Genomic DNA, 12,459 nt, shown 5'->3' with positions numbered 1-12,459 from the left:
GGGGAAGACTGACTTTGTCACATTTTCTAAGGCCCTGGAGGCTGGACCTAAAAGTAAAGGGAGGGGGCAAAATGTCATTGCCACATCATCTCCAGTAATTCTGAGCAATTACCATGTGGAACATGAAGAACAGCCCTGGCAATTAGCAGCATCCACATCATGCGTGGCCCAAGAACACGGCTGCTCCCTCACCATGTTCAGTTCCTATTGCCCAGTGCTGCAGAAGCCTCCACAGTCTGTAAGGGGAAGGTGTAGGACCTTTGGTCTTGCAGAAACAGTGAACACCAACCACATAGGTAGGCACTACCTAGACCACAGAGCCCTGGCCAGAACTGACTTAGGGCTTGGTCCTGCATGTTGTGAGTTTGGCTTGTGCTTCCAGTGGGAGTGGGATAAAGTCAATATTCATAACACATGGCCAGGATTTTCAGAAGGCTGCTTGTTCACCAGCAAGGCCAGGTTCAAGAGCTTAGTGCTCACTAGCTCCCACTGCAAAAAATGGGAACTGAACTCTGAATGCGGTGCCCACTCAGAGGCAAAAATCTGGCCCCATGGCTTTCCTAGATATGTTTTCATCCATTGATCTGCCACCTTCTCCGTGGGCCAAGTCCTGGTGTGCTGACTCAGTGCTTATTCAGGCCTTAGCCAAAAATTGTACCTGACCAAATTCTGGTCCCCTCAAAGGAAATGGGAATTTTGTCCTTTACTAAGTTCAGTGGAGCCAAGGTTTGGCCCAGTGACCTCTATGTTTGCTTGCCTAAGGGCTAAGGACTGGATTAAGAAACAAGTCAGGACATGAGGATTGTTCTAACCCCTCTCCCCATCCCTTTCAGCACCCACACTGGCAGTGAAGGCAGTGGTTTATACAAGTGTTTATCTTGCAAGTTGCTGATTATTGTTGAAGGGTCAGATTCTGAGACCTTTGCTTGTGATAGGGAGCATCTTACTCAACAGGCAACTTAATGGAGGGAAATCTGGCCCCACCAGAACTTCCATTTTCTTCCTCATGGCAAACGTTTCACCCCATGATTTCAGTGGAACTTTTAAAAAGAAGGATGTCAGAATCTGCCCTCAAATTCAGAATAGTCACTGTGTCTCCTGCTGACCTTGAAAATGAGTTTTAAAGAAGTGTGCATGGTGCTTGCTGTCATGCAGAAGGCAAGTTACATTTAGGGCATGGTCTACAGGACTTGTGAAGACCTTGTAAGATGCCCTTGGGCTTCTGTAGAATGACATGGTTACTGTGCAGAGCCAGGGATGGTAATTCCTCCATCTGCCAATGTTAATCCTTTGCATTTCCAGAGCTCCTTCCATTTGAAGATCTCAAAGCATTTTACAAACCTCACAGCCTCTCTCATTGTTGCTAGGTAGGGAAGCATGGTTCCAATTTTTCCTCATTTTACAGATGGGAAAATGAGTAAACAGAGGCAAGCTAGGGGACTCCCAGCAAGTCTGTAGCAGAATTCAGCATCAGATTCACCTCCTAATTTCCAGTCACAAGCTTCAGCATGAGTTTACACTTTCGATTATGCTCTCAGAAGCCTCAAGCCAGCAAGATATTAAGCACATGCTGACACTCATACAACTAGACCAAGCATCTGTGCTTGGGACATTACTTAAGTTCCTTTGAAGGCAACTTTAGTTACATGTTTTGGTGATTTCTTGAAGCCTAAATGCTAAGTATGATGCCAGTGAGGCTCTACAAAGCCCCACAAAGTCCACCCACATGTATCCATCTCAAGGCCTTACCCTCTGCCACTGAAGTTAAGGGCCTGCTGAGGTGAAGGAGGTACTCTGGCATTGCACAAGCCAGAGAACCTCAGCCAAAGATCCCTCCATCAAAACATACAGATTGCTTGGGCAATAGCATCTCTTTTAGAAAGATGCTCCAGTGGTTAATTATGTTCATCATTAAGTACTTAGATACTAGTCAGGAGTTCTGATCCCCTCAAAGGCTTTTTATACATTGCCACTGCACTGGTTTTCATGAGTCGCTCCACTGCTGCCAGCAAGTGGAACATCTCATGGGAGAAGCTGGTGCTCTGGTAATGAATGTCCAGACTTGCACGCCTCCTGATGATCCAGTAGGACTGATAGGTTAGAACAAGATGGGTGCAAGTCTCCAGTGCCTGCCATCTCCTGTTGCTATTTACTTGGGTGCCATGGGCATGTGTAAAGCACCACCGTTCCAAACTGGTATTGGCTGTTCTGCATGGCTGAAAGTGATTGTACAAAGAACAGAGAACCAAGCTCAGTGAATCTTCTGAGCCACGTCTGCCTTGCCTAGATGTTTTGTTACATTTCTTTCCCCTCCTTATCACTAAGGGACCTTCTGAATGAAAAGAAGAGCTTTGTCTCCTGAGAGTTTGTCTATTCAAGCTGCCTCTCCCTATGTAGAGCCCCCACGGCCCCGCTATATCATAAATATTTCAACAGCAGCAAATTGTAGTTCCAAACTTCTACAACTGTGGCTTCAGGTGCAGGGCAGACAATGGTAGTGGAGGAACATTTAAGAAAAAAAATTCTCTTTTCATGCTGAGTCTGCTAATAATAAAGAATGAGGGGAGATAAACACAGAAAGTAGCTTCTATCTAAGGGGAATGGTTTCTAAATGGAAGGCAGTTCAGAATGTTATCTGAGTCATTAACAGCACTCTAAGCATTCCCAGGCACTGCGTTACCAATAAACCCAGAGTGCAGATATATTTGTTCTACATCTCACCCAAAGTCCTAGTGTATCCACCCCACAGCCATATATTCAAGCCAGAGTATGCGCTTTCAGCTCATAGCCATGAATCATCATATCACCAAGAGCCCAGGAACACGCAACCCTCAGGTCACCTCTGGGATGTTTCTGTTAACCACTGGCCAAAAGAGAATAAGAGCTCTGCTGGCAGGGGGTCTGCAGGTCCTGAGGTTGTCTCCACAAAGCCTGTGATCCTCACTAACCCAGGGAATGAGAGCTGAGGTCAGCTCTACCTTCCAACTGGTCTCACATGGCCCAGGTACAGCTGGGACTGACTCCACGTGCCTGATACAGCTCAGACTTGGCCTCCTGAAGTGGTATGAGTGATGCCTCAGGGATTTATCTGCCAAAGGCATGTGAGCCCTAAGATCTCCTTTAAAACTGATCTTGTCTCTGTGACCCTGAGCAACATGAGTCTTCAGCCAATGAGACAGAAGCTAAGGGAGTTGTGAGGTTTTTCCTGAACTGACAGGACTTTTTTATATGGCTACTGCCTTGGCTCCTGAGTCTGTTTTCCTTAAATACCAAAGACATTCTGATTCGCAACATCCTGTTACAGCTTTGATGCCTTAAATTAAATTAGAACTGTTCATCTGTCCCCAAGTAAATCCAGATGCATTTGGAACGATTTAAGTTGAATTAAAACAAGAAACGAAATCGAGGGAAGTACCACTGGGCTGCAGCTAACCATGAGCCTACTTGCTTTCTACCCTGGAGGCAGGGAAGAGAGCTCTGGATGAACACGGAGAGGGACAGGAAAACATGCTCAAGTACAGGAAGCAGCAACCATGACCATCTTAAATGGATGACAGAGTGGGGTTCTGGGATGTCAGCCCTGGTGTTTGCATACTGGAAGCCCCCAGGTTAGGGCTGCCTTCTAAACTGAGCTGGAAACTCGGCAGAGTCCTGTTCCTCTGAAAGTGGGTTGGCAGTTAGTGCATGCAGGAGGATGGCCAGCATCCTGAGGGGGCAGAGCAAAGGTCTGCAGTGTGCAGGGTGAGAGTGCTAAGGATGGAGTGTAGGTGAGGGAAGGCAGAGCCAGTCTTAAGGGTGGGTGTGGTGGGCAAATGCCCAAAGTGTTGTAGCCCTGGGATACACACATGCACATGCAACCCATGCTCAGAGCAGCCCTCTCCCCCAGCCCTGCCCTGCCAGATGCCCGCCCCAGGCAGAAGGAGAGGTGCCCAGATCAGCCCATCCCTGCCTCTAGCCACTGCTCAGGAGGAGCTGAGCTGGGCAAGTGTGGGCATGATGGTGCCTGGTTCAGTCTTCCCACCTTGCTCCCACACAGCAGAAGCAGTGCCTGCTCACTCATCTGCCTGGTGTACCATGCCACTCTGCCTTCCATGGGTGACTGGTGCCTCCCAAGACTGTGGGGGCACAGTTTTGTGCATGGCAGCATTGGCAGTGGGGTAGCAAGCAGCGACTGCCACAGAAGCTGGTGGTGGCATTGGCGGTAGGGGGCAGGGGGTGGCAAACGGTGGGAGGGCAGGGGGTGGCCACACAAGCCGGTGGTGGCGGTGGCAGCAGCAGGCAGGGGTGGGAGGTGGCGGGTGGCAATCACCTGCAGAAGCTGGCGGTGGCGGGGTGGTGAGCAGCGACCCACAGAAGCCGGCGACGGCAGTGACCAATCTCAGGGGAGGCATGTGATCCCCCTACCAGTCACCTATGCTGCCTTCCCACCAGACTAAGCCCTGTGCCCCTGCCTGCCTGCCTGCCTCTGCCTCTGCTTGCAGCAGAGCCACAGATTTAGGAGGGAGGGTGGGTACCAACATACAAGCTTGATCAGGGTGCCGTTTTCCCTAAGGCTGGCTCTGAGTGGAGGAAATGCCCATGTCCTGTCTTCCTCCCTGCCCCCACTTCACTGCTAATGCCCTGGTCTCTTCACATCTTGGCACTGTATATTTTACTTTGGCCTCCCCACTTCTCTCCCTCCCATTGTAGCCGCATAGCGTTTGCTAATGCCCATACCTCTTCTGCTGATTGTATCATCACCACTTGAGCCACATCACATGGCAGTTCCTCACACTCATGCTTGCTGCCATAGATAGCTTCAGCTCTGCCACACCTCTGATCCCTTGCCCCACTCCTTACAGAAAATCCTGTGGGGTTTTATTGGGCTCTATGAAAACTGAATGAGTTTCCCTAGAAATTCTTCTACTGACCTGTAGGGCATAGTAGACAATGGCTCCCCTGCTACAAAGTCCTGTCCTGCCCAATGGTTTAAAGTCCAATAAGGAAGTTACTATTCTCATTCCATATTCCCTGGTCTATATGGGCTTCCAGCTCTGTGGAGTCCATCAAATCCTCTCCTTTAACCCTTTGTCTTCTGCTCACCCGGCTCTATCCCAAGTCACCCTCCTTCTTCTCTTTCCATTCCCTTCTGAACACATAACACTACCAGGGCATTTCTCATCTCCCTAGCTCTCTCTCACTGGCCTCCCTATCCCGACTGTTCATCTCTGCATTGTCTATCTTAGATCCAGATCCAGCAGGGAGAGGTGAAGCACAGACCCTTATTCCCATGCTGTGTGCCTCATGGGACTCCATGTTGTTCTGAGGATCAGTGCATGAATGGGGCAGGGAAGATCTCTTACAATGAGCTTGGCAAGCCCTCGTGGCATGTAACACTTGCTAACCTCAGTGGGGACTACTGGATCAGGCCCTATGTTTGCAAAGAACTGTAGAGACCAATTAAAGGGCAGCAGAACTGCCTAGCAGTTAGTACACTGGACTGGGGCTTAGCAGACCTGGGTCCTATTCCTGACGCTGCTCCTCACCCGTGTTATGCTCACGGGCAAGACACTTCACACCAGTGGGCCTCTGACTTGCCTTTCTTCCTTGTCTATTTTGAATGCGAGCTCTTTGGGACAGGGGCTCTCTGACAGGGCATTTGTTCCTAGCACAGTGGGCCCTGACCTAGTGACTGTAATGACAATATTCCCAGGGCTGCTCTATAGTGTCAGATGGACTAGTCAGATGGAATGGGATGGTGGGGATTGATTCACCAGCTCTGGATGGCTGCAGCACAATCTGCTTTGACCCTGCCCCTTTCACCATCCTTCACACAACCCCTCTCGCTTCCTGATTTGTCCCTGCATCCTCAGGAGGTGCCCTTATGGTAGCTGAGTCCCAGCAGCTGTGTGTCCTCTTCACACAACTTGAGTGTCACAAAACGGCGTGGAGATCCACTGTAGAGACAAGCTGTTTTCTTTAACAAGGTCACTGACCTAAGACCTTTGATAACCCAAATCCATCAGGGATGGGATGCTGAATGAACCCTGCTAGCACACAACACAGCCGGTGTCTGTCTGTCGACTACACAGAACAGACATCTCTTACAAAGCTTTCCTAACATTTCTGCAACTATGTAAACATCAATGGTCATTCTCAACACACAGTAATTGTGAGGCTTTCTCACCTTATCTCTGCACCAAGGCTAGGGTTCTTTGAATAAAATCCTCAGAGCCTGTCTTCCAGTCCAGAAAAACTCGCAGAGAAAGGTGAGAAGACAGAGAACTGGGAATCCCGAAAGCTTCATCTAGGGCAGGCTCTGATTGCCTTCCCCATTGTCACCCCAAGCCTCTCTCTAAAGACCTGTACTCACCCTGTGCAGCCTCTCAGGGTTGTCACCAAGTGTCTCTACTGTGATAGGGTCTGGGAGTGGACTTTGCTTCATTTCTGGCATGCACGTCCATCCTCTCTCCCCAAGAAAAGGGGACAATTTTGTCAGAATAGTTTTAAAAGTGTCATTTTATTGGACTATTTTTCCTATTTTTTTCTTTAAATTTCAGCCAGCGTAACATGGAAATAGCCCCTTGCTCTCTTAGCTCAAAGGGGACCCTTCTCAATATGACAACTTTCAGCCCTGACCTAATACAACATCAGGGTCTCATCTATTGCCTTTTCCCATAGGACAGACTCTCTCCAAGACCTGAAATCCAAGGCTGGCATAAATCATTGGAGCCAACATGGTTTTAGTTGGAGGAATGCTGATTTACACTAGCTGAGAATCTGGCCCACACTGTTTTCCTGGTGGCAAATGTCACTTGATTTGTTGAATTCTAACATTCTAACAGAGGTTTGTGCGGAAGTTGTGCGACATCAGCTGTGAGGAGGGCCGGCGAAGTGTTCATTTGAAACACAGTGCTAGAAACGGAGGCTCATATACTGTGCACAGGCAGGAAACCCCCCACCAAAGCCACTGGGAACTTTGTCTCAATGTAGACCGAGGACCTAGCTGGTTAACTTCCCTGACTGTTCACAATTATTCATAACACCATAGTTGTCATTCCTCTGCGATGCCTATCAGCTACCTCAGACACACAGAAGCTAGGTCTGCTCCAGAAACATTTGCCGGTACAATGCTGTTGGGCAGCGACATGGTATTTTCACTATGCTCCTGTAGCAGTCAAGGCTGTAGTGTGGGTGCAGCTGGATTAACCCATGAACACTCATCAAACTGCCATGAACTGCTGGCTCAAGCCTACTTTTGCTGGCAAAAGCTGTGTCTACACTAGCATAGCAACACTAGCAAATACTTTCTTGTGTAGACAAAGCTTAATATATTGAATCCATTCCTCATTGGAGGGCTCCCCCATGCTCTGTTTGAGACAAGGTGACAGTTTCTGTCCAGTTCCTAGTGGACAGGTACCCACATCTCTGAAGCCAGCACCTGCATAGGCAGCCTGAGCCAAGAAGTCAAGGACAAAGTGGGCACAGAGACAGGTCAGGGATGTGGTGTGGTAGAGAAATCTGCATGGTACCCAGGCTCTGCAGGCTGAGAGCAACTCTGTTTTTCCTGATATCTCACTCCCTGCAGGCTTTAGGCTCTAATTTGTGGAAATAAAAAGTCAGAGCCCTGTCTGGATGGAAAGTGCAGGCTTCCCGGACAGTACCATGCTGCCTGACCTCGGTGCTGTGCCTGCCTGGCATGTCATCTCCAAGCCAAAGCCAGCCTGTCACTTACTCCATGTCCCTCTTTTCCTCCCTGCTCTTTTTCTCCACTCAGCCTGAGCTGCCAGAGAGCAGAAAAAATAAAATAAAATAGCTGTGCCCTGATTTTACCTTTCCCCTCTGGAAAAGCTCCAGGGAACTCACCACGGTGGCAGACGCATCGCAAGCAGACTGCAGGCTGGCTGTCCAGTTGTGCCAGGAAATGCCACCTTGCAGGGAGCAGAGAGCAATGCCCCGGCAAGGCCCCTTGCCAGGAAGCAAGCTGGAGCCCGAAGCCTCTTCCAGAATTGAAACGAAGCAAAGAAAATGCTACTTACATAAAGTCCTGTGTGTGCCACTCCAAAGAAAGGGAATTTCACTGAAATCGGCTGAAGCCCGGAGCCTCCGTCATCCTGTTTCAAAGTGACAGCATCCCCCTGCTCCAAGCCAAAGGGGTAAAAGTCAGCCAGAGGCACAACACCCTCGACCCAAACCCAGTTCCCCAGGGCTAGGATCACGGTCCAGCCGGGTAGGCCCCTCATCTCCACGACACACCAGCTTGTCCTTTATTTCAAACCAACTGTTATGCCGGGGCTTTTTTTTTTCTCTTGGCTTTCATCAAACACCACTCTGCAAACCCCTTAGAGCCGGTCTGTCTTTAATGCAGCTGTCAATTTTTTTTTTTTTTGCAAGGGGGTGGAGTGGGTAGGGGAAGGCAATAATAAAAAGAAAGAAAGAAAAAAGAGGCTGAGCTCTGAAACTCCCTAACGAGGCTAAAAAGGCACAATGGTAAAGGAGCCAGGCGTCCCCCCTGCTTCCCCCCTCAGGCAGTGTAGCTGGTGGAGAGGTGGCACCACTGAAGAGCTAGAGTCTGTCTGAACAGCAGGGTCCCAGTGGCAACCGGCGCTGCGCTCCCAGTGCCGCGGGGCTGAGCTCCCTCCACACTGCTGCCCCCGTTCGGCACGGCGCGGGGGGGCCATTCACAGAGCAAGCGCCTCCCTTGGCAGATTTAAATATTCAGATCTGGCTAGCCAATCAAGGCCCAGCATAAGGGCGGGTCCTTGGGAGCCTACTCAGAAAGTTTGGAGGCGTGGCTATGCAAATCAAACGGCATTCTTAAAGAGGCAGAGACAGCCGGGATTGGGACTTGTATGCAGGGTTTGTGTGCGTGCCTGGGTGTGCATGTGCGTGTACACATGCCTGTGTGTTCACAGGGGTGTAGGTTGTAGCCGTGTCGGTCTAAGGACACAGGCAGACAAGGTTCTTTGGGTAAATCTGATACTTTTACTAGACCCGCTCAAAGAGTTAGAAATATTCTTCTTTGCAAGCTTTCAGGTATAAATACCCTTCATCACACAGGGGTGTGTGCAGGGCACGGGCAGTGGGCTTGATGGGGTGCCCCCCAAAAGGAAGAGACACTGCTGAGGCTTGGCTGGAGGCTCCCTGGGACAGCCTCTTTGTTTGTAGGTACAGCAAGAGGCGTGCAGTGTGGCATGAGTGGACACAGATTTATGAAGTGGCAGTGGGGGCAATGTGAGCAAAAGCACCTGCCTGCCATAGGCGAACCAGCTCATTGTGAGCAAAAGCACCTGCCTGCCATAGGCAAGCTTGGGGACCTGGAGTCCCTGGGAGTCTCAGTCCTCTGCAAGGGGGTCAAGATCCTTGGGGTGGAATTTGACCCAGAGCTGAGTGGAAGGAAGGCCTGGGAGAAGAAGGAGGCCAAGGTGAAGTAGAGGTTGAGTATGTGGCACGGGTGACACCTGTCCATGGGTGGGCATGTGGCACTCATAAAGATGGTGTTGCTACCAGTGCTTCTGTACACCTCACTGGTCTTCCCCCATTCCCCCATGAGCCAGATATGCAAGCTGGCAACTGGGCCAGAGACCAAAACAGCCTGTCTAGTAAAATTTTTTGCAGGTCACCTTCTGAGACTGTGAGGGGTGTATGCACCAACCAATGGGAGACTGTGGACCATGGAGCAGCCCTGGTTCTATAGGGTCCTGAACAAGTTCCAGAGCGAGTATGGGCTACAGAAGGAAAGCTCAGCGACTATGTCCAATCACAAAAAGATACAGAACGCAGTCAGAGACAGAGACAGGCTATCAACCATGGAGATGATCCCCCATGAGGACTGCCAAGCCGTCTGGAACCAAATCTTTCACAAGGACCTCTGCAAGGACCGCAGGGACTTGAGCTGGTTAATAGTGCACTGAGTACTCCCAGTGAGGGTGTGGAGGTACAGGGATGGACAAGGGTTTTGACTCAATTGCCACAGGAAAACCTGCCAAGATGAAGCAGAGACCACTGAGCACCTCCTATGGCACCGCCCATATGCCAAGGGCATGTGGAAAAAGGTACGCTGGTTCCTTGAAGGAGTGACAGGAGTCAAGTTGATGACAAGCGAGGTGGCACTGTACGGACACCTGACAGAGCAGCAGGGGTCCCAGACAATGCATTTCAACCAGTTTGTGTCCTGTGTCAGAAGTGCCCTGTGGCAATGCAGGAACCTCCTGTTATACAGGCAGTCTGAGCTCAAGGAAACAGACTGTTAGAATGCTTCTGAGCGAATTTCAGTTCTACCATTGGAAACTGCTGAATGAGGATGGAGAAGAAGCAGCCAACATCATCTGGAAAAGCAACACATGGCACAGGTTGTTCAAAGACCCCCCAGGAGGGGAAGTGGACAAGGAGAACAAAGAGGACAGAGATGCAACTGGACCTGGAGACAGCGAGAAGAACTACAACAGGATCAGCAGCAGCGGAAGTGACAGCGACAGCGACAAGGACACTGAATGAACTGAGAATGTAAACCCTCAATTGGGGCTTGGACTAAGGGACTGTGTTTGGGTTAGGATAGGGTGGAGGATCGGTGTGCAGGGGTGCAGGGGAGTGGGTGTATCTATTGTAACGGGAATCATGGTCTTCTTAATGTGGTTTAAGATGTGTGATGGAAAGTTTATGATAGAGGATGTATATATATAACTATATATAGAAATATATTTTATTAAAAAAAAAAAATGAGCAGAGGAATGGATCGGGCCGAGCAGTAACACCAAGCAGAGAGCACCCATTCATATAGCAGCCTGGGGAAAGCCCTGCAGCCTGGAAAACATGGGTGACTGGTCTGGGGGGGCACCAGTGACTTATTGCAGACAGGGGAGGGGGTGGTCCCCCAGTGGCTGATTGCCAACCCTGGAAGCGGAGGGAGGCACTCCCCGGCTGGTGAGGGCCAATTTCGGGCTGGGGGGCACATGCCCTCCCGCACCCCCACTATGCACCGCCTATGCTGGAAAACCCACAGTTGCCTGGGCTGTTCTCTAACCAAGCCCTATCCCAAAGAATGCAGGGAGTTTCCTCTGCCTTTGGAAGGGGGAAGTAGGGCTTGCCCGCACCAAAGGGGAGCAAACTAGGGTCCAAGAATTACACCCCCCCACCCTCCCAATTATTGCTTTGGCTACTACCTCCACACCAGCGTCCAGGGGTCAATTGGGAATGGAAGTCTTAGGCATCAAAATGCTCATACAACAGCTTCTCAATGGGCTATTCCAGATGCTGGCTTTACCCAAGTATGTAGGTATGGTTATGGACTTAGCCTCAGAGTCCCTTGCTATAGTATATACAGTCTGGAGCCAGCCCTGAGATCTGAGCATCCCTCAGCAAGCTGTTTCTCAGAGGAGACCAGACCTGGCATTGTCACTGCCACTGGTTCTGCTGCTGTGAGAGGTGGGCTGGCAAGGAGCTGTTTCACCCGCTGCTAGAGAGGGAGATTGAGCTGGCCCTTAACTTGCAAAGCTTGCCGGGCCTTATAAGGAGCAAGCCCATGAGCCTGCAAATACAGATCCCCAAACCTGGCTCTGTCTGAGCCCTACCATCCTGCTCATTGGTAAAGTCATGGATTCTCACAGATTGGAAGAGACTGCAGGGTAGGAGAGATTGCATGGCGCAGGATTCAAATGCCAAGGTCAGCGCTCACACCCCTGATTTCCTGGAAAGCTCAGGAGCAAGGGGCTTCTAGGATAAGTATCCTGCAAGGAAGCTGCTGCAGCAAGCTGAGGGGTTTCCTGCCCATGCCATCCCCAAGTCTCCAGCATGGGGATAAGCACTCACTGGCACAGACAATGTTGGGAGGTTAGAGTTGGTCTCAGCTCTCCCAGGCAGCAGCATCTGGAGAATTACAATGGGAAATGCAGGAACATGAGGAGTAACCAGCTTTCCTGCAGGCCAGTCTGGGAGCGAAAAGGTTAAAGAGGCAAAAATATATTTTTAGAGGCTGAACTGAGGACAGATTCTCACAACTTAACAGGGAGTCCCTGCAGGAAGCATTTTTTTTCTTTATAAACAACTTTTTTTTTGGAAAGAAATGTGACACACAGAAACCTCCAAGGCCTTTGTTTAACTCTTTTGTGACCAGCCCTCCAAAAGCCTGAGAACATAATACTGGATGTGAACAAACTGTCGGGGCCAAAAAAACCCACATTTCAAGCTGAATTTTAAGGTTTGGTACTGTCTCACCCTTTTACTTCAGGCTTTCTAACTGGGTTGCCTAGGAAATATCCCATGCAGAACTGCCCTCTTTGGAGCCCCCCACAGTGTGTGTGGAAAAGCATGCATGGACACAGGTGAGAACTTGTGTATGCGAGTGCTGTCCTTGTACCTTTGTGTGCATTCACATATGCATTCTTCCTGTGAACACACATAGGTTTGCCCTGCAAGTGTATGTGCCTGTATGTGAATGTGGGCATTCGTGCATGTAGGATTGTCTGCAGATGCACTCCATTG

General features: G+C 50.0%; 1 protein-coding gene across 4 annotated transcripts in view; it reads right to left on the bottom strand.

The window, feature by feature from the left end:
* The window catches only part of SNED1 (sushi, nidogen and EGF like domains 1), an 84,481-nt gene extending 75,856 nt beyond the window's left edge, over window positions 1-8,625 (bottom strand). For all 4 annotated transcript variants that reach the window (XM_014522196.2, XM_014522199.2, XM_014522209.2 and 1 more), the window contains exon 1: window positions 8,019-8,625. In XM_014522196.2, coding sequence (XP_014377682.1) covers window positions 8,019-8,222 — 204 coding nt within the window. In that variant the 5' untranslated portion in view covers window positions 8,223-8,625. The remainder of the gene's footprint in view (window positions 1-8,018) is intronic.
* Between the last annotated feature and the right edge of the window lie 3,834 nt (window positions 8,626-12,459).

Source organism: Alligator sinensis, unplaced genomic scaffold, assembly GCF_000455745.1.
Source record: "Alligator sinensis unplaced genomic scaffold, ASM45574v1 scaffold237_1, whole genome shotgun sequence".
NCBI classification, from domain to species: domain Eukaryota; kingdom Metazoa; phylum Chordata; order Crocodylia; family Alligatoridae; genus Alligator; species Alligator sinensis.
Note: the sequence above shows the minus strand (reverse complement) of the source record. Positions and strands in the feature narration are given on the sequence as shown.